Source organism: Prunus avium, chromosome 3 (genome assembly GCF_965620075.1).
Source record: "Prunus avium chromosome 3, drPruAviu1.hap1.1, whole genome shotgun sequence".
In the NCBI taxonomy this organism is placed as follows: Eukaryota; Viridiplantae; Streptophyta; class Magnoliopsida; order Rosales; family Rosaceae; genus Prunus; species Prunus avium.
This window is the reverse complement of record NC_142286.1, coordinates 39,426,289-39,449,654: the sequence shown is the minus strand read 5'-3', so window position 1 is coordinate 39,449,654 and position 23,366 is coordinate 39,426,289. Positions and strand designations below refer to the sequence as shown.

Below are 23,366 nucleotides of genomic sequence, written 5' to 3'. Positions count from 1 at the left end.
ACCCATCTGCCCTCCATTTTTCTTCCAAATCTGCATCATCTTCTGTGTTTATACATTTTTTTTTTCGTTGTTTGGGGTATTTGGGGACAGTTGTTTGCTCTGTTTTATTGCGCAATCAAAGCTGGTCGTCAAGCGAAATAGGAACAAGCCCTAGCTGCGCAGTCCTCAACTTCTCCATAAGTAGAAATTCGAGCGTAAGGTTGTGTTGATACATGCTGGAGATGCAGAGGAGTGCTCTGTTTGTGTTGGAACAAACAAATGCCAGCTCCATTGATTCATGCAAGTGCACAGCAAACAGTACGGCGGAATTAAGGGCGCATTTCAACTTAAAAATCAGGAGATTCTGAAACTTGGTTAAACCATATAAAGCTTCGAAGCAAGCAATTGTCGTGGTTGAAATTTTGAGGGCATGGTATTTGCTTTGGAGGACAAGGACCAACTCGCAGCAAGGCTTTCTACCGTAGTATAGCCGCGCGGCCATACTCTACTTATTATATGAAAAATCCGAGTACAGCCTGCCCCATTTCGCCACGTGTCAAAATAGTATAGCCGCGCGGCAATACTCTTTATATAAAAAAATCTCCGGGTCGGCTATACTAATTTATTAAAAAGGACCCGCCTGGGGCCTAGCCCGCGCGGCTATACTATTTATAAAATATATTTTTTTTATAAAAATGCCCTAGTAAAGCCGTTCGGCTATACGATTTTTTATAAAAAAATATCCTGAGTATAGCCGATCGGCTATACTATTTTTATAAAAGCACCGAGTATAGCCGTCCGGCTATACTATTTATAAAATTAAAAAAAGTAGAGGACCCATCTGCGGCTATACTATTTATAAAAAAAAAAATTTTAAAAAGAAAAAAAAAAAGAGGACCCATATGCGGCTATACTATTTATAAAATTAAAAAAAAAAAAAAGGACCCATCTGGCCTAACGCTCTCTTCGCCATGTGTGAAAAACAGTATAGCTGCGCATTAAGGATATGGTCTGGAGATGCTGATTCAACTGATGATTCAAGGGAGGTCTTTGTAGAGAAGAGTTAAGGACGAACCATGCTATTTAAGTGACAAACTCCCCATGTACTATCAAATATCAAAGCTTGCCACATCTATTTCCATCCTTCCAAGTATTTTATTTTTCGTTCCTCTTAACGAATGATATGTCTTCAATTAAAAAATGGAAACAACAATGAGAGATTTGTAAGACAAATCTTGTCTTAGTCCACATAAGGTGATCTCCTAATCCTAAGAGGATTCGGTTTTCTTAGTTGATCAGGAAACAAAACCTAGTCTTCTATCTAAACACTTATACAGAGTTTATTAAAGAAAACAAGTGTGAAGAGGATTCCTAGTATATTATGGATTGAACTAAACCTAATCTAAATGCAACAAGGACACACGATTACTTCTTGATAGGCAAGGTATCGATGTGATGCATATATAAATAGAGGTCCCTTCCCTTGCAGCAAATCATCTCAAATACAGACCTCACCCTATCTAAGAGACAAGAGAATAAAGGCTGCATAGGTGAAGAAGACACTCTATAACCATGGCTAAACACGGTTAGTATTGTTAAATAAAAGCTTAGTAAAGACTTACAAGATTTAGTTCATGATTTCCAGGCGTTCCATATCAAAGATAACCCCATGAAAACTAGCAACGTTACAAGTCCAATTCTTTGATACATCAGGAAATTCGCTAAGCTAAGATTTGTGAAGCACAATTAAGAAAAAGGAAGATCACCCCATGACATGTTTGATTCTAATAAACTATAAAGAAAAAGGAAGATTTGAGTGCTGCAAAAGAGGAGAAGTGAGTTTCCAAAAGAGAAGGATTAGAAACTTATGTCCCCAAATCTATTTGAGCTCTATATTTAAGCATATTTCAATATTCAACCCAAGAACAAACATCCAAGGTCATTGATGCTATATTGTCAACATAATAAAACAAAAGAGATCTAGTTTAAGATGTTGGGACTTGGAAGTCATGAAATTAATAATTTTATTGACATACACTAGACAGTTGTTTGAAACTAATTACTTTCTTAGCTCTGTCCTAAGGAATCAGCCAGTTGATGATTCATGGAAGCACCAATATGTATGCCCATCCAGAGAAGAAATACGTCAACATTGTAACATTAGATTCAGCAAATTGTTTTGATAGGAAACATTAGATCTGAATCATGATTCCAAAATCATCAAATTCTACACTTTAAAGAGAAAACCCTACTCAAGTATCTCAAATTCCAAAACCAAAAACTGCATGTATCCTCTGGAAAATAAGATCCCGCAATCCTCTCTCCGTATTCTCTGCCACAGTCGCATTCCCATATCTGCATGACCAAAAGCACCAAACAAACCAATCAGCTTTGCATAGAAGAAAACAATAAAACTCACATATTAATCCCAATCAATCAAACTAAAACTGAAAAGAACCCATTAATTAAAAATTTAAATCAAAACCAACATGTCTTCCTCATGAATATGAAGAGTGCTGGGGTGTGTGTATTGATATACTAGAATTAAGTATTAAGCTAGATGACCTTTTTTGTCTTTTTACACAATAATAAAACTTAAGAGCTTAATGATTTAAGTATTGGGGTGAACAAAGAAAAGTGTGGGGTTTAAATAGAAAAACTCTAGATTTATGAGGCTCCGAATACTTGTTCATAGCCATTATGAAAGCATTGCTTAATTATTATTATTAAACGACTTTCATCCGAACAAGAATAGTGAAAAAATGATTCCAATATATTCGAAAAGAAAACACATCTAACCACCTATCTGAATTGAAGTTGATTATGCATCATCACGAATCCGGAAAAGAATAACAAATAATATTCAGCATGGCAAACAGAATACCTAATTAAAGCTCACTAGCTATGAGTCAGTCAGACTCATTTCCAATCCTGCTGTGTCATCTTCAGTGGAAAATAATCCCTCAGGAAGAAGTACAACGCAATAGAGGACAATGCCTCAATTTCTACCTTGCGCTGGGTGTTGACCATTATCTTTAGCTCCTTAACCCATTCTGGCTTCTCCTGGACGATATCTTCTTCCAACAGATGTTGCGCGGTGCTAGCTCAAGATCAGCCTTCCTCATGACCAGCATACACCGTTTAGACAAACCAGTGCTCTCCAGATCACTAGGTCGGAGTCCCAACCATTTTGTATCGCATCCTCATGCTATGAAATGAGAGAAACTATTCACCTCAAGTGGACTACTGTCCACGACAGCTAACACTGGGAGATCCAACTCCTCCTTCATCTTCCTTACAAAGTCGACCGCCCAGTACGTGGCGGGCTCTTCTGTGTACACAAGGATGCAAGAAAACGTATCGTCAACCTTATCCTTGGCCAATTCAATGAAACCACTCTGATTCCCACACAATAATATGTACTTTGCTTTGCTCTCCATATCACTAACGTATTCGATCTGCAACGGAATAAGACAGGGAAAGGCGTCAAATGCCTCATACCGCCTTTATAACGGAAACGAAGATCGCACACAATACTGCCCATCGATTCGATGCCAACAGAGGGGGGAAGCTGCTGGGGTTTTATGAGACACACAGAAAGAGGGAGGGAGGAGGGAGACAGAGCGCTCCGATCTGATGCCCAAGACCAAGAGCTAGGGTTTCTGGAGTCCAGCGAAAATTCTAACCGGTTTTTCAACGGTTGGATTTAAATGATTTTGATCCAACCATCCATAATAAGTTCTGAAGAAAAACCACCTTAAAAAAACTGGAGAACCGGCTGTGGTGGATTTCTTATCACCAATCACATCCTTCCAACATGGATTTTAATTTAAATAAATAATAAATTGATTAATTAAATTTTTTTTGTCGTTGGAAAATTGATTAATTAAATTAAAAAAACTGTCTTGACATAGAAAAACCCCTTCTTGGGTTTCCAAACGTAGAAGGCTCTTCCCAGGTATTCTATACCTAATCATTTTTATTTTAATAAATCTCAGAACAAAACACATATCATAACAAAAATTACAAAAATAAGCCAAGTACACAATGGACTCATATAAAACTGTTTGTATACCAAAATTTGCACCCTGTGGCCAAATTCTGTATTTTAGCCTTTAGAGGCAAATTTTGGTACACACAAAAAACGAGAAAAGTTCCAGATCCTATTTACACTGTGCAGGTATTTGGTACCTCGTTAACTTATGGCTGCAGAAATACCTCTAGTGCTGCTTGATATATCAGTCTCTCATGATCTCATCACTATCCGCAATCCTTTCATATATCCCAGGATAGTATGCGGGCTCACTTGAACTACCAAACTGTGAAGTAGAAAATGACTTTACATGCATGAAAGATGGAGGCAGGACCCTACTCTGTCACGTGCTTAGTGGAACTGCTTCAAGTAGTGGCAACGTGTCTTTAGTTGTTGAATGCTTATAGAGTTGCATGTCTTCTAAACTTTAGTTGAGTAATTGTAGGAGTCTAGTTAGTCACTTTCATAGCGGAGAGATGTCGTGAGAAAGTGTTTTCCTATTTTTATGCTTTTAGTTAGAGTTTAAGTAATTCTCATCTAACACATGTTGTTTGAATTCTCATTTAGAATAGTTCGTATATCAATGTCATATGATTTATGTTACCTTTAATTTATTTCTAAACAGAGCTGCAAACTTCTCTTCGTTGTCTCGTTAGATTGTTTTGTATCCAATTTTTCATCTGCATAGAATATATCGCGGACTGATATATCTCATAGCAGAAGAGAAGGGTTGTCAAGTGCAATGAGAAAAAAAACTGTAATTGGGTTTAGTTCATAATTACAATGGATACATTTTAAAAAGTAAATTCCTATACAAGCAATTTTATACTACGAAATTCAACATTCTTTGATCCACAAAATGTTGGTGGACCCCTATTTTTTGTTGTTGTATTTATGGGTTTAACCCGTATTATTTGTTATAAATAAAATCCTTTTTTTTTTATTCCTGCCCAATGGGCTAATAGCTGGAAATATTTTAAACGTATAGCCGCATGGCTAGACTCTGTAAATATTAATATATTCGAATATTTTAAGAGTATAGCCGCCCGGCTATACTCTTTAAATATTAACACGAAGCTTGCACTCGCAGTCACAGTCTCTAGTTAGTGCTCAAATAACAGAAATGACTGCAGTTCAAGATCACACTAAGGTGTCAAGAAAAGTGTTTCGTTGCTCCTTTTACTTGATTTTTTGTTGTTGTCATTGAGTTTTCGTTTCTTCTTAGTAACAGGTGAATAAGTAAGATAGACTTGTAGATAGACTTGTTTATGAACCTTATTAATTGCATTTGTCTTTATACCTTATTAATTGTTGTTGTCAATGGCTTTATCTTCTTATTTGCTTTAGACTTTTATTTATTTCTTTTGCATCTGTGTCTTTTAGTCTCTTGAACTAGTCTATATTATGATAATTTTGTAGAAAAATAACACAACTAGGAAGCAAGAGGTGAAGGCATCGGTACAAGAGCTTGCTTCTCGAGCTGCTTCCCGAGTCAAGGAAGTAGCTGCGGAAAAGATCACACCACCAAATTCGGCATATCAATTTGAGGTTTCTTGGCGAGGACTCTCTGGCGATAATGCTCGACAGACTAGCCTGTTGAAGGTCTGCAAAACTATTCATGTGGTTTACTGTAAAAAATATAGTCTGCCAAAATGCAAGATTCATATGTTCGTTGTCATCCCAAAGTAGGTGACCATGAATGTGTTCTTTTTGCCCGTGTGGTTGACCACTGCAAAGATTCTATTAGTCTCGTTTATTGTCCTCTTTGGATGGTTGCCAGTAGTATACCAGTAATTGCATTGTCAGTCTGCCTATCTGGCTTCTGCATGCTAGGGGCCATCCAAGAAGTTCCCCATTTGTTCTGTCCCTTTTGAACAATTTCAAATGTCCACAAAGGATTGTGAATGCAGTTGGTATTTGTTTAGGAAATCATCACTCATTCTGACTTTCCATTTATGCTGTTACTTTGTTTCATGTTATTTTTTGTGTTATTTCTATACAGGCTATATCTCCAAGTGCATCTATTGCCGCATATATTAAAAAATGCTTCGACTGTTCCCATACTTCTTGACATTATCAAGTGTGTGGCAACCTTTTTCGTGTAAGTAATGTTTATGTCGATAGTATAGCCGCGCGGCTATACTGTTTTGAGAAAAACCAAATAGTACAGCCGTTCGGCCATATTATATTTGAAAAATAAATAGTATAGCCGACCGGCTATAACTTTAAAAAACGTGGGTTTTTTTTGTGCTACGAGCCCAATAATAATCGTGCTGAGCTCAGAGCCCCAAACATGTCGATTAGGTCGCTACCCATCTGCCCTCCATTTTTCTTCCAAATCTGCATCATCTTCTGTGTTTATACATTTTGTTTTTCGTTGTTTGGGGTATTGGGGGACTGTTGTTTACTCTGTTTTATACGTTTTTAAAAAACAAATCGTACAGCCGTGCGGCTATATTGTTTTTTTTGTAAAATACAGCCGACCGGCTATATGTTCTTTAAAAAAACAAATAGTACAGCCGCCCGGCTATACTAAAAAGAGGTGGTTTTTTTTGTGCACCTATTATGTCTACGAGCCCAGTAATAATCGAGCTGGGCTCTATGGGCTAAGCGGATTTCCCGGTCCATGAAATTCGCTCTCAATTTTGGGGTGAAACGACGGCGTAGCTACCATTGGAAAAACACAGAATAGTATAGCCGCGCGGTCCTCTTAAATTTTTTTTTTTGGCCTGACGTTAAAGGAAGCCTTGGTTTTATGCCTAACTACAAACAAGTATATACCAATGATCGCCTCCGACTGGACCGTTGAAGCTCAGAGCCCCAAACATGTCGATTAGGTCTCTATCCACCTGCCCTCAATTTACCGCTAAAAGGTAGAAAGCTCGAAGCCCTCCATTTTTCTTCCAAATCTGCATCATCTTTTGTGTTTATACATTTTGTTTTTCGTTGTTTGGGGTATTCGAGAACTGTTGTTTACTCAGTTTTATTGCGCAATCAAAGCTCGTCGGCAAGCGAAATCGGAACAAGCTCTAGCTGCGCAGTCCTCAACTTCTCCAGAAGTAGAAATTCAAGCATAAGGTTGTGTATGGGTAGCGGCAATGGAGGATTCGGACAAAATCCAAATGGGGTTGGTGACAGAGACGGCGTCATCATCGTCGACCATGGTTCGCGCCGCAAGGAATCAAATCTCATGCTAAGTAAGCTAATCAAAGATTGAGATTTTGGGTTTTTTTTTCTCTTAACGTTGCAAAAGTGCTTATAGTTGTGTAAAAAGTTTGGCTTTTTAAGCTTGTTAATTTGAAGTTTGAACAATTAATATGAATTTCAGATGCGTTCGTGTCCATGTTTAAAGAGAGAACTGGGTACCTTATAGTGGAGCCTGCTCATATGGTACAGTAAATAAAAAGCACACACTTCTCACCCTTTTTGGGTTTTTTCCATTGACTACATTTTCAGGTGAACATTGTTTGTTCATTTCTTTATGCTATTATTTTGGTGAAATTCTCATTGTACATATATCTATGAATTTTTTTTTATGATTAGGAGTTGGCGGAACCATCAATTCATGTTGCATTCAATTCCTGTGTTCTACAAGGGGCCAATCGGGTAATTGTGAGCCCATTTTTCCTCTTACCTGGAAGACATTGGAACCAGGTAGCTCAACATAATATACCATTAACTATATGAATATAGTGGGCGCAGTTGAATTTCGATTTTTGATAACTCTGTATGGATGATCAAGACAAACATGGTAAAATGGATTAGGCTGTGTGTTATTTTACAGGATATTCCATCCCTGACAGCTGAAGCTGCAAAGGAGCATCCTGGTGTCTCATATATAGTAACGGCACCTCTTGGCCTCCATCCGCTACTCGTGGTATGACGATGGAATTTCCTTAATTTGATTCTTTGCCTATGCATCAAACAGTGTCGTCACAAAATTTCCAGAAGCTTTGGCTAAAGTTATGTTTATGCTTAAATTGATGGTTGAATGTGTTTACCCTGGTTTTAGAAACATGTCCACTAAATTAAGGGAGATTGTGCTTGTTATATTTCTCTTTGCTTGCTCAACTTTGTTTGCTCTATATGCGATATGCATTTCAACCATATTCCACTGTGCTTTTGTTCTGATATAAGGGCTCTGGTTGCAGGATGTTTTGAATGATAGGATCAATCACTGCTTAAGCCATATTGCTGGAGATGCAGAGGAGTGCTCTGTTTGTGTTGGAACAAACAAATGCCAGCTCCATTGATTCATGCAAGTGCACAGCAAACAGTACGGCGGAATTAAGGGTGCATGTCAGCTTGAAAATCAGGAGATTCTGTAACTTGGTTAAACCATATAAAGCTTCGAAGCAAGCAATTGTTGTGGTTGAAATTTTGAGGGCATGGTATTTGCTTTGGAGGACGAGGGTTCATTTGTGTAACCAACCTGAAACAGTTGGGACGAGGCTTTCTACCTGTACGTCAAGGCATTTCTCCTCTACTTTATCCATGGGCCATGTAACCTCATATTGATCAAGGGATGGTAAGTTTAGTTGATTGAGAGAAGAACATCTTCTGTTATTTGCTAAAAAATAAAAATGAAAGCGAATGTATATATATTTATATTTAATTGTCAGGTGAACATTGTACGTACACAATACATTTCTTTTCTTGATGCTCGTCTTGTGTTGGTGATCGAAATTCTCATTGTATCTCTGAACTTTCAATGAATGAACATGCATTCGGTATTTTTGCTGGATCGATGGACGAGGTCACAACACAATCCGACATTATAGTAGAGTAGGCAAAGAAAAAAGTGGCCGAGGAGATCTCAATGAAAAAGATTTATTACGAGATCAATTCAATGGTTATTGGAGTTGGAGAAATTGGAAAATTAATATGGGTGTGGATAGAAATCTATGATTTACATACAAATTCCCCTCTTGAGAATTTGATACATACATGTTCGGTTCGTTTCTACCATATAAACTAATTTATACAGATTGGTAGTAATAATCTATATATGCATATGTGCAGTTATAATTTCTCTACTTTTTATTCCACCTTTTCGCCCCAAAAAGGCTTATTTTGCCATTGCCAGAATCTTGAGAATAATCCTGATGCAGCTTCCATGTTTATTTTCCTACTTGCGTCAGCTCGAGCCTTGGCTTGAGCAGGGGTTTCTTCTTCTTCAACAGTCGACGCACGTGCTGCAATGCAATATTGATATGATACATATGGCAACAAACAATATTGATGAAGTAATTCATAAGTAGTTAAACTTCTTACAATTTCTTCCATGGTTTTCATTGTGAGTTTGTTTATTGAATGATTTAGCAGCCATGAAAACATTTGCAGGTTTTTCCCAGCCTCCTCCGAATATCCCAAACCCTTCCTTTGGCTGAGGCTGAATCAGGAATTCAAGCACTGGCAGTTCTTCTTTCTCCACCCAATGAATGCAGTTCACAGGGCATGAATCAACTGATACCTGTAATACCCACGCCAATTTAACACCACATTCTAATTCATGAACTAATTAATAAATTATATATGTTTTTCTTTATACAAGCGATGTCGGGTGAGGGGATTCAAACACAAAATATAATTCCTCTTAACTACTTGAGCCACAACCTCCTTGCATACATTATTTACCTCAATCTTTTGTTCATCGTCACCATATTGAAGTTTAACCCTAGCACATCCGAGAGCCTCATCAAATATGAAGGTGCTACTTGCATGGTGCACGCATTCTCTGCAACCTGCACAAATATAATTCTATTGCGATTTAATTAATGCGAAATTAAGAAGAAGCTTGTAGTTCAATTGATTCCTGAGATTCTAGGTTTGATTTCCCCCTCTATCAAACCAATATCACTTGGCTTGTATCAAGGAATTAATGTGAAATTAATATATGAGTTTCGTTAGAGAAATTGATGACCTACCTATACATGCATTTTCATCAACAAATAGACCTTGGGGTCTCAAAGGTCCATTCCATGAAGAAGTGCGACCTAAGCTTGATGAGCTGTAATTTCCTCTCATTTCACCAATGGAAGCATCGTATTCTTTCCTCAGATTCTCTCTCATCAGAACCTTATAAGCTTCATTCAGCTTGAGGGTATACTCGTGACCCTGCTGCCCCTTAATTAGGCAACAATTAATCATCAAATATGTAGATTTAGATTAGTTTGATTACTTACCTCTTGTCCTGCAACATCTGGGTGGTACTTCTTCTGCAAATTCCTATAAGCTCGTTTAATTTTCTGCGCATTCGAATCAACAGAAACACCAAGCAATTCATAGTAATTTTTTCCCATGCTTGTTGCTAGCATTTCCCCTGCCTCTCTCTTACCACATCTGATTCTGCTTGCAGGGCTTCCCTGCCTCCTCCATCTTGAGCACAACAATTTCAATATCAGCCGCACCATAGCCAAATTCAAACTCAAAAAATATCTGAAATTCTACAACTTGTTTAAAAAATTAAAACCCTTTTATTTTAACAAACTCGAAAGCTTAATCTGCATTAGATTACCTCCAGATGGGCTTGCTTATTGTGGTGAAATGGTCCTCAACTTGGAAAGCTTTTGGTAGTGAAAACTGGGAAATTGAGACTGCAGAGACAGACATACTGGATATGCTCTCTCACAGTTGCCGAATGTAACCCTTTTATGATTCTATGAATCTTCTGATATCACCCCTGGCAGATATTTCTGTCAGATATTTTCCCCACTTTTCTACGTATTTTGGTTTTTCTTTCTTTCTTTCTTTCCAAATAACCCATCCCAAGTGGCAACCATCGATGCAGCATTTAAAAGGATCGGGTTTGTGCTTGGCCTCACTCTTTGCTTTTAGCCGCCAAATACGTATATTTTAGCTCATGTGTGATAGGTTAGTTAGTCAGTCAACACAGTGAGGCCGTTCCTTTGCATTCAAATTTGAATGTATTTTCCTGTAAAATAGTTTAATTTAGAATAACCTTTTTTTAGTACAAATTATAGTCTAAATTAGAGAGAAAGTGAATTTCTCACACACACACAAAACTATGATGCCTCTTGCCTACAAGTGAAAGGCCATTTTTCACTAAAATTAGAGTAACTTAAGTTACAAACTTATATTTCAACCTTCGGAAACCTAAATCTAATCAAGAATTGGGGAAAGCTATAAACTAGCATATCCTTCACCTGCCCTTTTAAGACAGAAGGGTATTATTGACTTTTCAGATTTCATTTTTGCTCAAACACAAACTAGCTTATACTTCAATGTCATTATTGTTCATTGAATATACAAATAAATTCTCTTCAGAAATTCTGGTTTTCAGGCAAGTCTCCTATTCGACTTTGCTTCTACCGCCTGAAAATGTTAAAGTAAATTTTATACTGTAAATTGGATTTGGAAACTGTATGATTTGGGTCGTTGCGGCGCTAATCTTCAATTAGAGTTTATGCTGTCAATCTCTGGTGGTTTTGGTTGTTAAAACTTGAACATGTTGATGCCATTCACTAATGAACCCTAAACAAAAATTGGGTTTTCTCTGCAGCTAGCATAATGTTTAATGGGTACCCATAATTTTGACATATTCCTTTCATGAGGAATTATATTAAGATTTGGAAGCATTCTTGGTGTGTCAGTTTTACTTGGGTCAATCAGCTTCTTGCCAAATGCTGCATTTGCCATGGATGTTGAGCGAGCACCCGATTTATTATATGTTCTAAACTCTCGTGCCCATTTTGAAGTCTTATATTCTGTAGACGCGTACCTCTTACTAACTCCCTTTGATTTGAATTTTAATAATGTAGGCCACGATATTTTGGTGAATGATCGTAATCTGGAAGTGTCTGGTGCTTCAGATGCGGAGGATGATCAACATGCCGTCCGGATTTTTAAAAACCAACCTAACTACAAATGAAGGCCAATCATTTTCTTCAGAAAGGCTAATTCCTGTGTAGCTTTGAGTCTTGAGACCCTCTTTGAACGTTCCCAAGCTTGTTCTTTAAACTAACCGTACGTGACCGCTTTACATAATTGGATCAATTTGTACTTGCTCCATATGAAACTTGAGGCTAATCAAAAGAAGGCCGTGGTAGATAAATTGTTTGTTGGAGCGAAGCCATAATGGTTTGTTTCATCAGTTTCTGGCCCATTGAGATGATCCTCATTGCCATAGCAAGGGCCACAGAACATTCCACCCCACTGAGGAGAGTAGATGAGGGAAACTGGGAGAGTGCACACAATCATCATAATACCCATCAGAGAAATGCTCTCTGCTTGGAGAATTTAGGGCCTGAGAACAGTAACAGCTGGGTTATCACCGCCCCTACAGTCCCTCCACGCCTAGTGACCTGCATTAATGGGTTTTCAATCAAGACTTGAAATGTAAATGATTAGTGCAAAGTCCTTTTGCAGTAATTAAACAAATGAGCAGTGTTAGCATGTCACGCGCACATGGGCGACTGGCCTTTGACGAACGATCGTCTTTTGTTCAGTCAACGTCTCACAGTCACCCACCCGTTTATGTGAGTGAACTCGTGGACACCTGAGGGGTTACAGTTGAGATCTGTCTAGCTTAGCTAGTTAGTCACTCCAATATTGTCTTGTTTTCCTGAAGATTGAAAGCCAAGAACGAGGGAGGAATGATCCTCCATCATCCTCGCCTCCCGTCACAAAGATTCAAGCAGTAGAAGTGGGACCCAACAGAGAGAGAGAGCTAGTTAGCAAACGTGCTGCTCGTATTTAATCAATGGGTATGATTCAAGCAGCGTCTGCCTCAGTTCATTCTGTTGTTGCACCTGCACCAATTATAACTTCATCTTGATTAAAGAATAACTATGTCAACTACCAGATCAGGTAAAAATCTGATATCAGTTTTTTTTTTAGGAAAGAGAGAGAGAGAGCGAGCAGTACATTCTCTAGTTCATCCTTAAGTTGTTGCACCTGCACCAATTGTAATATCATGTTCATTAAAAGACTTAACTATATTAACTACTAAATCAGGTCAAAACCTGATGTTTATCTTTTTCGCACACAGAGGGGGAGAGATAGAGAGACCTTCAAATTAAGTTCTTGCACCGTTTGATCCAATGAAAGCAGCCTGTAAGCGACAGGACACATGAGAAATTCCAAAACAATTAAAATGTGTGGATAATTACACAAATGATGAGCAACCATATTGCTTTGTACTTACCGTAACCGAAGTTTTTTGTTTTCCTGCATCAGAAGTATCTTCTGTGAACCTTGCATCATGTCCTCAACGCTATTTTCAGGCTACCAAAAAAATACACCAAGGAATGGTAATAAACATCCAACATTAACCTAGTGAAAGGAAACAGAGATATGTTTTGAGACCCAAATATGAGAATGTAGAAGTAAACCTGTTCACTAATGTCCTGGACATCATCAGTTCCACAAAATCCCATGTGCCTTTTGGCGTGTTGTAGTTTCACTGGAGGATCAAGAAGATCCTTCCTCTTTTTGATCAAACCTGCTCTTGAACTTTCATATTCAGAACCACTATTCAGTACCGAAGGTTGGTCCTCACAATTCTGAGTTGTGGAATAAGGTGGCTCCTGCTGACGCAATGTTGCAGATGGACCTCTTTTAACTTGCTGATAACCAATCAGTGTGCAATGCTTGTTCCTGCCAAGGTGAAAGGTAGTACAACAGAAATATGCGTCAACCCGGAAATTATTACAAGTCATTGTACCAGTGAATTTTTACAGAAATGAGAACAACCCTATATATGCAACAGCCAAAAATTCAAAACCAAGAGTTAATACTTAAAATACTTCCACAGGCCGGCCTGCTTCTCGCGCGAGGAAGAAGAAGTTCATCTTCGAAGTCGTTGTTTCTTCTTCAGTATACTGCTACTACTGAGACGAGACGCCCAGTTTCATTTATGTTCTTGGACAATGAACTGTTTTTGGGCTCAGGGTTATGGGTTTGCGTCTTAGGCAAAATGTGATTTGCCTACGTAAATGATATATTTGGGCAAAATGGGGTTTTTCTTTTAAAAGCATTGTATCTGAGGCCTAAGCCCGAGAACTGAAACAAGCTAAACAGGGAATAGAGAAATAAAGAACTAGAAAAAAAGCCCAACAATGCTATTAGTAATTTTTTTTCCTTGGTAAAAAAACAATGCTATCAGTATACTTACTATTTCGTGTGCAATTCAACATATTTATTTATTTATTTATTTTTAAACAATAACCAATGGGATGTTAGGTCTTTTGTGTGCTCCCAAGTGATCCAATCCCCATGCTACCCGTGTATGTGAGTTTGTGCCCCTCCCATTCCTAGCTGTGGCAAAATTTATAAAATAAAAAAAAATAAAAAATACACCCAACAATGTAAAAGGTGGCTCACCAGTACTCTACTGTCATTTGCTTTAAACGATCTTCAAGCTTTTGGAAGAGGGAAGTTTTCTCAAAATCTTGCTTATTGTGAGTAGGCTGAATATAATCTGGTTCCAGGACACCTACAATCATGATACTTTCACATAAATCATCATCAACTGTACGTACACAACTGTTTGATGAACTAGTCTAGATAAGTGCAGTTCTCACCGACAACTCCTCTTCCAGTACTGTTTGTCCCAATTCTAAGTACACGCCAAAATGGCTGCCAAAAATTAATAAATAAGAAAAGCATAAGTGGTAAACAACAAGTTGACTTTCTTTTCCAGGAGTATGGAACAAGATAACATACACCGACTAATAAAAGTTATGCAAATGGCATATAGTTTCATTCACTCTCGGCAAATTTGCAAACAAAAATCCTGGCGTGGCACTCGACAAGTAAACAAGTCAGAGAAAAGGTTAGTGAATTTGTATCAGATAACCTGTTTAACAATAAAAGAGAAGAAAATTACCAGTATCAGACGATTCCGATGGTAGATATTGAAACCATGAGTATGAGCTTCCTTCAGAAACCCTATTGCGGTAATAATTTCAACCTGAACAAAGAAGCTAGCAATCAACTACGGTAGAACCATTGGATTTGGATACTAACAAAACACATGCGCACCGCACACCACCTAAAGCTAAAGACAACATGCACTTGGACAAACACTTGTGGGGTGGGTGATTAGGATCAGATGGGGCTTTTAATCACACAAGCTTTTTCTCAAAAAGAGACGTGACACACTTTTTGGGCTATAACTATCATTTCAAGACATGACTGCTCTGTTCTTAAGACATGGTTTTACTGAAAGTAAAACTCAGCCAACTTCATCATCATAATACTCTATTATTCATGGTCATGTTGTCTCTTTTAGCTAGAAGAAAAAATGCAATCTGTTTAATTTGCTCCATCTTAAGCCCTCCGAAAACAGACTATAGAGAGAATTCATAACAATTAACGACTTGAACTTGAGGATATCAGTCAACCATACATTAACTTGGAGAGAAAAGCAAAGAGGAAACTGATGTGATGCAATTAAGTCAGATGCGTCTGATAAATTACAGGGTGCAATTAGTAGCAACTAAAAATCAGCATGGTAGTAGGAACGGTGGCATTGTAGACAGCACAAACCTCCTTATTTCCATGAATTTGCGGCATATACTTGATAAACTGAAGATATTTGAGATCACTGGCAATATTATGGTGCTCAACATCTCGTCCACACAAAATTATTCTGAAGTACTGTGGTAGCTGCCTATACAGGATTGATGCATATGCCTGTGGAACATGAAACCAGGCCAGGATTTAAGGACGAGAAACTTATTGTAATAGTCAAATTTGAAATTTGAAATCTATACTTACACGGAGAGAGTGCTGATATAGGTTAGCAACATGCTGATTTCGTTTCTTTCTGCTAAGTGCTTTGTCACCATTAATACAAATATCCTGCAAGAATAAGATTTACGGTAACACTGTATCCAATATGATCCAAAAGTGAACGAATGAAGCAAAGGGATGATCAGAACCTCGGGATCAGAATCAAAATCTAGTTCCATGTCCCCATCATCATTTAACCAAAGATTGTAAATGACAAGTTTTGTTCCATGATCCCCTAAATCATCAAACTGACAATTGGGTTAATAAATCAAATAGGTAATATACTTACATGCATACCATGTCAGCATGAATGCATGTATGTGTATATGTACACATGTAAGGATGTGTGTACGCATGTAAGGATATGTGCACACACATGATAAAGGGCCAATTGCACAATAACAATTGCTTGCTATAATAAATAAGCCTCTCTCTTATTTTTAACACTTCATTTAGGGTCCAATCCAAATCACCTCATTAATAAAGAACTGTATGTTTGCAGGCTTACTTGCTTCAGCAACTCATAGGAGCAGCAGTAAGTTTTATGCTAAGATTAATGCCAAATTATTGCAGGCTTACTTGCTTCAGCAACTCCTCTTCCGTTGAATAAGGAGACCAGTGTAACAGCATGGTGAGGTTAGAAGAAAACTGGTCTTCATTATGTGGAATTATGGGATTGAATGTTCTGGCTGATGAGTTAAACTCATAATCCACCTGTAGTAACAGGAATACCCATACTGAGTTCTGAGTTAAATAGTTATTAGATTCCTATAATAAAGAAACTGAAAATAGTATCAATCGTACATTAATGAATTCCATTTGGGTTAACAAAAAAAAAAATTAGAAATCAACTCACAGCATTTCACACTAATAAATGAACCATGAATGGGGTTCTGCCACTGACCGAAATCAAATAATATGCAGAAAGATCACTTTCAGTGGCCTTGTTTATGGTAACACCAAAATGGCATTACAAGGTCCCTGCCCTAATAAAGTGATAGCCTATGTTGAAGCCTTATGAAATTTATCTGTTCATAAATCAAAGACAATACAAAACCAAATACTCTCACTAAGTTGTGATCATCTTGACGGCAAATGATGAGAACCATAATTTTAGGAATATGTGGTCAACTAGGGAATTGAATTGATCTCTTTTCTACTATTGATTCTGCATCACATCCACTCTGCTAAATTTTTAGTCTTCAAGGAGGAAGTCCCTGATAGTAATTCTGGCCATGTTCAAGTAGGCCATTTATTAACTTTCAGACAGGACACTAACACTGCTTACACAGCATGTTCACCTATTGTAGACTCCACAATTTGGCATGGATTATTATACCAATTTTAGTTTGGGTGAACTTGCAAAAGATATTATCACATATAAAAGGGTGCTATGAAATCAAACTCACCGTTGGTACAACTATCTTGTCGTAGCCCACCTGCCTCAAAAATGTATAAGAAAGGAGTCCAACACTTTGAGTCAGTGACCTGAGAAGGTTATACACCAATGCAAACAGAACCTTATGCAGTCAACATTATATACCAACAGTGTAAATACAAAATAAGTACTATCTCTATTTTATAAAAAGGTTGGATCCCAACTTCATGGTTATCTCCACTTCCTAATATTGCGCTAGAAACAAAAATATAAAGACAAAAGTGAGACATAATAATGTACATTAGTAAATCATGCTGCCAATTCATTTCTTATCCCAAAAAAATTAAAATTAGCTATCAACTGCCCTTTTTTATGGTCTTTAGGGGATTTAACTAGAACTTCATATATATATATCTCACAGAGAGAAATACCAACAATAGTTATTTAATAACAAGGAAAACATACTACAAGCAGAGTAAGTAAAAGTGAAATAATATGTTCTTGGGCCAGACCTTGATTTCAAGTGGCGACTGAATACAATAACATCTTCTCCAAGTCTCATAGAGCTTGTCTTGAAACCATTTCCATCTGAAAGGCTAAATGGATCCCAATCAACAAAAAATACAATACATCAAGCACAAGATTCAATGCCCCCAAGTACAATCTATACATTGTCCAATGGTTAACTTTGATTTCTTATCTGAAAACCCAAAGCTCATACAGCGCCTTATAGCGTCGGGGTCCATTCCACCACCATCATCTTTTTGTTGTCAAATATCATGTTTCAGAAGCCAAAAGTTCATATGAGATGTTATCCTGGTCCAGATATTAATAGAAAAAACAAAGGTAGAAGGATTGGTAGGCCAACCTCGAATTAGCAAAGCTGGAGTCCCATACCGTGGGGTAGACATCTTGTCTATGCTAACAAAAGTAGCTCCATTTTGTATCTAGTCCCCACAAACAAAGGTTGTTAATAAATAACTAAGTGCCCCAGTTAAACAGAACTGAAAGGTACCATAAATAAGCATGCTCAGAGAGGGAAAGGACACCAAGAATCTTCTGTTATAGATTTTTTCATAATTTCATCAGAGCGCAGCAGAGGTATAAATACAAAACTGAAGAAACTGATTGTATTCACTGATCTATACTTACGAGATACAGTTGCTATTTATATACAAAATAAAAATCCATCACTAGTGCAGACAATCATTATTAATCTTAAAAAACAATCACTGATTTTGTTCGTCCTAAACTCCACACCACCTCAATTGCAATACAAGACATCTAAAATTTTCCTCCCCTTTCACAGGCCCTGGAGCTGATGGAATTCTTTCTACTAAATATCACTTGAGTCTTAAGAACAACACCATTTCTAACATCGTATATAGACTTAAAACCAAACAAATCTAAAACCTTACTATCCATCATTCCAAGCTTTTCCTTTTTCTCAGATTTATAACAGTAATTCAATAGCTAGAGTTAACACCACAGACAGAAAATGCATTTTGTCCACCAGGAAACAAATTCAAAGGCAAAAATGAACTTCAGCATAATGTTATTGGGTTTCTTTCTAGTAATGGGCCATTTCTATCTCAATGATGTTATTCTACTCAAGGGGGTTTCGGAAATGAACATTTTAAATACAAAACCAGAAGAATCAGAATGATAAAGGTAAGGGGGTTTTGGAACTTACCTCGTCGACTGCATTGTCAAGCAATTCTGCCATGGCTGCAAACAAGCGATCAGAAAGAGAGCAAAGGGAATACATGCAGAAATAAGAGAAGGGAAACCAATGGGACAAAACCTGAGCATACCTCCAAAAGCCCACTTATGTGAAGTGGCATTTGAGTGAAGGAACATAGGGTGTATGCGCATATGGTTTTTTCCACCTGTAAACCAAAAGATGACATAGAATGGTCCAATGAAAATCAGAAAATTAGGAACTCATGACAGGAACTTTCATGTAGACATGCAAACAACTCTATCTTTCAGACACGGGTTCTGCACGTTTTCTATTGTAATCGGGTTATAGCCCATTTCACGCACGGCGGCATACTGAAATTTGATACACCAGTGAATTTACCACTTTTCATATCTTCATAGTCCATTAAAGCAGCTTTAAAAACCCAATTGTGGTTAAATGATACAAACGCCTAAAGGAATTTGAACTTGTTAAGCAATTAGGCATGCCCATGCGGAATGCCATTTAAGCAAGGGTCTCAATCGAAACAAATAGCGTGAGCAGAGAAAACATTTACATGGGTTTGCGGCTTTGCACCTCTGTCCCTGCTTTTCTTCGTAGTGTCCAGCTTTCCAAAATTGCCGAGAAATTGGTGTTGGGCATACTGAGGGTGCAGATGCAGAATCAAAGCCAGGCTCAATCTCCCTTGTACATTTTTTCATATTTGACTCACCCATTTCATCATCACTGCATAAATCTATGATGTTTGAATTGCTCATTGCATCTGATCTGATTAGATCACAAGGCAAATTGATAAACAAGGAATTAACTAGTGGTGTTGGTATAATGGTGGTGTCGGTCACTTGATATAGGATTTAATATTATGGTCCTTTTGTATAAAACAGAAGCACACAGAGGTAGTGAGGTAGACTTTAAGAGAATCACAACCCAGCTCTAGATAGACAAAATAAGCATGCATGAAGATGAAGATGAAGATGAAAATGAAAGGGAGTTACTAGAATCAGAATTCAATAGAATAAAACCAACACAGAAAAACCAAACAAATAAAAAAGGAAAGAGCAGAAAACAACCCAGGGAAAAATCCCCAACAAAGAAACACTAAATTAAAGCTCACAGATCCAGGACGTCAGTAGCCCAATAACCTGCCAATAACCTGGAAAGAGTGATTATATCAAGCTTACAAAGAAAACCCAGCACTTGAAACAGTCCAAGGCAGCTAAACCAAAGAGATGAAGTGACGGCCGCCCCAATAGCTCAAAAGAAAGATTGCATTTCATGTATGAAATGAGGAATTGAGTGGGAGAAGGTTTGAAATGGAGGAATGAGAGGTAATATTTTGATGGTGTCACTGTCTGTGATGATCGAGAGAGCTGCTGCTGCTGCTGCAGAGACAGGTTTGTTTCAATAGTAACACCCAAATGCTCCAACGCCTGGTTAGACGATTGGTTGTTACCAAGGATGAAAGTTTTGTGACAAATACAAATAGTGTGTACGGAAAGTCAAAGATCGAGTATAAAATAATAGAGCGACTACATACGGTATTGATTTTCTTGTGATTTAAGTAATAAGGATTAAATAATTAAACAACAACACCAGCAAAAGATTTATGTTTTTATTTCACTTGCATTGGTGCAATTCAATAGTTTATAAATTAAAAATTATATATATTTTAAATATCTTTTTAAATGATTGAATAAAATAAAGTTAATTACGATAAGAATTATATAATTAATATGGTTTCAAAGAGATCTTTAAAAAGAGACAAATTTTGAATATATATTAATAATAAGATTTTCTTTAGTTGGTGACAATATTATATTAACAATTTTTTTAAAAAGAATTGGAAGTTGAGATTAAATGAGAACATATCAAAGCACCTGTTTTTCAGGTTATTGCATAACAAAATTGAATATGAATAAGCAAAAGTAAAAAGTAATGTTGTCCAAGTGTCAATATGAGAGAGGTTGTAGAGTTATTATGGTGGGCCAACTTATTGAAATGAACTATTGAACCCTCAAATGAAATATTAATCTCTGGAATGAACTGAACTTTACCACTGCAAGTTAAAAATTCAATTTATTGAAATCAAATTGAAATGACCCTCACCATTGAAGATGCTCTTACAAGTAAAATATTATAGCATCTCCAAATCACTTTGGGATGCTAAAATAGATAAGCCACATTAGAAAACATCTCTCCAACAACTTTGTCAAACTCAGTCATCACATATGCAACCTCTTTCTCTCTCTTTATGACTGGTAAGTTAACTTTGGCTCTTCAAATATTTATTTTTACTTTGGAAAAACAAAACCTACCTTGAAAATATTAAAAACATGTTTTTTTTTTCCTTTTGAGATAATAAATACATAGACTTTTTCACATGTTTTCATATTTTTCATTACTTTCCATATATTGCATTAATTGAATTGAAGAGTCTGAGCAAAAATTATTCATCTGAGCAAAAATTATTCTTATAACAAATAAACCTTTTCAAATTACCACATAGGCCAACAAATTTTAATTTGAAGAGTTTAATTTATTACTACTATTAGAGATGCTCTTAATATTTTGTATTCTTTTTTTGAACAAAATATTTTGTATTCAATACATAAATTTATGTGTGAGTGGAATAGACTTAGCATAAACTCTTTAATTCTTATAAAAATAATATTAAACACACCAATTTTTTCAAAATTCTTATCTCGATTCTCTCACATATTAAATTATTGAATCATACATACCTCGTTCTATGTGAGAGAGTTGAGATTTCCCAAATCTTATCTCAATTATCTCACATGATGTGGGGTCCATGAAATTATTGAATCATACAGTACCCATAGAATTATTGAACTACACATTGCCTAAGAGTCTAAGACTCAAGACTAAGGGGTTTACCACTTTGGTGAGGTCCCTCCTTCCCCTTTTGCCAACACACACCACACCCCCACCCCCCCACCCCCCCCCTGCGGTCACGCGTTCGAATACTAGGAAAAGTGTCCCCCTCCCTGTTGCATTCCTAAAAGGACACAAATTAATGTGCAAACAACCAATTAAAAATACCTGCAAGTGCACGAATCTAATGAAGTATAGATTATGTAAGTACGGGGTCGATCTCACGAAGAACTTGTCGGCTTCCTATAAGTTCTAATTTGAGTACGTAAAGAACACTTATTTAACACACCACAAATCCACAAATGCAAATTGGAAACTAAAAAAAAGAGTAAAGAAATGTAAAAGAAATGAAACAACACAAAAAACCAAAGAAAAACAGAAACAGCACTTTCTATCACCCTTTTATCACCTATTTATCACCTGTGAACAGTGCGTGAACAGTGAAAATGAACAGTGACGACCGGTCATGAACAGTGACGACCGGTCGTTTTTGGACAGATTCATGTGCGACCGGTCACCTGAACAGTAACGACCGGTCGTTTTTGGGCAGATTCGTTTCTCTGTTTTTCCAGTTTCAACCTCTGTCCAGTGTTTTGCCTATAACTTTCCAACCGTTTATCCAAATTTCAAGTTCTTTATACGGTTGGATTCAGCACAGAAAATGGAAGAACATAACGTGTGTTGAAAATGGAAGAACATACGGTTGGATCCACCCTAAACAATTCTACCCAAGTTCATGAATACTCAAGTGATGAACTCTAAACGTGTTGTTGAAGATGTTCGCAATCAAGACCAATACGAGTGGCTCAAGACGCATTGATTCTCTCTAATGTACGTAAAGTGCAGTACGAGTGCTACAATACTTGTGCCTTCCCTATAATCGAATCTAGGTGTGCTTAGTACTTTGATTCAATTACAAGAAAAACCCATTAAGTTCAAAGAGAATATGAACATCACAAGAATCCTAATAGCATGGTGTTTACATTAGGTATTCAAGAAACCAATTCACATGGATGATTCTTACTTCATCCATTTATTGCTTAGGAAAACATGAAGATACACATAATCCCAACAACCTCAAGAAGCATGCTTTCAAAGATGGCCAACCAAGGAAAAACACACATCAAGGATAGATTAATTTGGTGAATTGGAATTCATCAACAATATCTAGAAATTCATACACTCAAGTATCAAAACAATAAGGTAATCATGTTTAGGGCTTCAACCTAAGCCCTAGCTATGGAGTTTAGTTGCTCATACTTATTCCAAATACAAGCTCAAAATAAAATTAGAAAGAGTTTACAGATTTTGAGAAAATGATGAAAGCTTCAAGGTCATCAATGGTGGAAGCTTTCTTCTCCACTTTGCTTGGCTGCACCTTGGCTTTCTCCTAGCTCCCAGCTCTCCAAAATCTGCTCTCAATGTGTAGAATAATCAAATGAATTGATTGCCCATGTTCAAAACCTCTCCCACTTCAGATTGCAATTAACTTTCCATTGCCCATCAATTTCCAGCTCACAAATATAATATAAAACTCATACTTTCCTTAAAGCCTTTGCCCTTGTCCCCTTTGCCATGATGAAGTCTTGACTTCACAAAGATGCCAAATGCTTCAGAAAATATCT

The 23,366-nt window shown here is 37.1% G+C and overlaps 3 protein-coding genes across 4 annotated transcripts; 1 reads left to right on the top strand and 2 right to left on the bottom strand.

Annotated features, from left to right (window-relative positions):
- The first annotated feature begins 6,726 nt into the window (after positions 1-6,726).
- On the top strand, positions 6,727-8,672 carry SIRB (sirohydrochlorin ferrochelatase B). The gene is made up of 6 exons (XM_088250077.1): positions 6,727-6,885; positions 7,013-7,209; positions 7,341-7,402; positions 7,556-7,666; positions 7,797-7,889; positions 8,164-8,672. Exons 1-6 carry the CDS (start codon positions 6,839-6,841, stop codon positions 8,263-8,265), a joined length of 612 nt encoding a protein of 203 aa, XP_088106203.1. The 5' UTR covers positions 6,727-6,838; the 3' UTR covers positions 8,266-8,672.
- Positions 8,673-8,883: 211 nt separating this feature from the next.
- On the bottom strand, positions 8,884-10,783 carry LOC110756930 (chaperone protein dnaJ C76, chloroplastic-like). The gene is made up of 6 exons (XM_021958426.2): positions 10,530-10,783; positions 10,198-10,390; positions 9,940-10,129; positions 9,650-9,756; positions 9,287-9,485; positions 8,884-9,207 (listed from the first exon to the last, which is right to left on the bottom strand). Exons 1-6 carry the CDS (start codon positions 10,622-10,624, stop codon positions 9,053-9,055), a joined length of 939 nt encoding a protein of 312 aa, XP_021814118.2. The 5' UTR covers positions 10,625-10,783; the 3' UTR covers positions 8,884-9,052.
- Positions 10,784-11,851: 1,068 nt separating this feature from the next.
- LOC110756899 (protein MICRORCHIDIA 6-like) lies at positions 11,852-20,311 on the bottom strand. Of its 2 annotated transcripts, none has more exons than XM_088250075.1 (20): positions 19,406-20,311; positions 18,962-19,036; positions 18,841-18,875; positions 18,016-18,094; positions 17,818-17,907; positions 17,660-17,735; positions 17,179-17,257; positions 16,349-16,483; positions 15,919-16,017; positions 15,755-15,838; positions 15,524-15,670; positions 14,862-14,945; positions 14,557-14,611; positions 14,357-14,468; positions 13,366-13,630; positions 13,179-13,258; positions 13,043-13,085; positions 12,899-12,928; positions 12,440-12,783; positions 11,852-12,336 (listed from the first exon to the last, which is right to left on the bottom strand). In XM_088250075.1, exons 1-19 carry the CDS (start codon positions 19,605-19,607, stop codon positions 12,706-12,708), a joined length of 1,848 nt encoding a protein of 615 aa, XP_088106201.1. In that variant the 5' UTR covers positions 19,608-20,311; the 3' UTR covers positions 11,852-12,336; positions 12,440-12,705. The 2 variants fall into 2 exon arrangements, with proteins under 2 accessions (XP_088106201.1, XP_088106202.1); XM_088250076.1 differs by having other exon boundaries at positions 19,426-19,563.
- Between the last annotated feature and the right edge of the window lie 3,055 nt (positions 20,312-23,366).

Bases quoted from the DNA above. Each gene is read 5' to 3' on its own strand.
- LOC110756930 (XM_021958426.2), bottom strand. From the start codon at position 10,624: ATGTCTGTCTCTGCAGTCTCAATTTCCCAGTTTTCACTACCAAAAGCT. The intron at 10,391-10,529 runs GTAATCTAATGC...GTTGTGCTCAAG, and splicing joins ATAAGCAAGCCCATCTGGAG to ATGGAGGAGGCAGGGAAGCC. The intron at 9,757-9,939 runs GTAGGTCATCAA...ATATTTGTGCAG, and splicing joins TGATGAAAATGCATGTATAG to GTTGCAGAGAATGCGTGCAC.
- SIRB (XM_088250077.1), top strand. From the start codon at position 6,839: ATGTCGATTAGGTCTCTATCCACCTGCCCTCAATTTACCGCTAAAAG. The intron at 7,210-7,340 runs GTAAGCTAATCA...TATGAATTTCAG, and splicing joins GGAATCAAATCTCATGCTAA to ATGCGTTCGTGTCCATGTTT. The intron at 7,890-8,163 runs GTATGACGATGG...CTCTGGTTGCAG, and splicing joins GCCTCCATCCGCTACTCGTG to GATGTTTTGAATGATAGGAT.
- LOC110756899 (XM_088250075.1), bottom strand. From the start codon at position 19,607: ATGAGCAATTCAAACATCATAGATTTATGCAGTGATGATGAAATGGGT. The intron at 18,095-18,840 runs GTAAGTTCCAAA...TGTGGGGACTAG, and splicing joins TTGACAATGCAGTCGACGAG to ATACAAAATGGAGCTACTTT. The intron at 16,484-17,178 runs GTGAGTTTGATT...CTGTTACTACAG, and splicing joins ACAAGATAGTTGTACCAACG to GTGGATTATGAGTTTAACTC.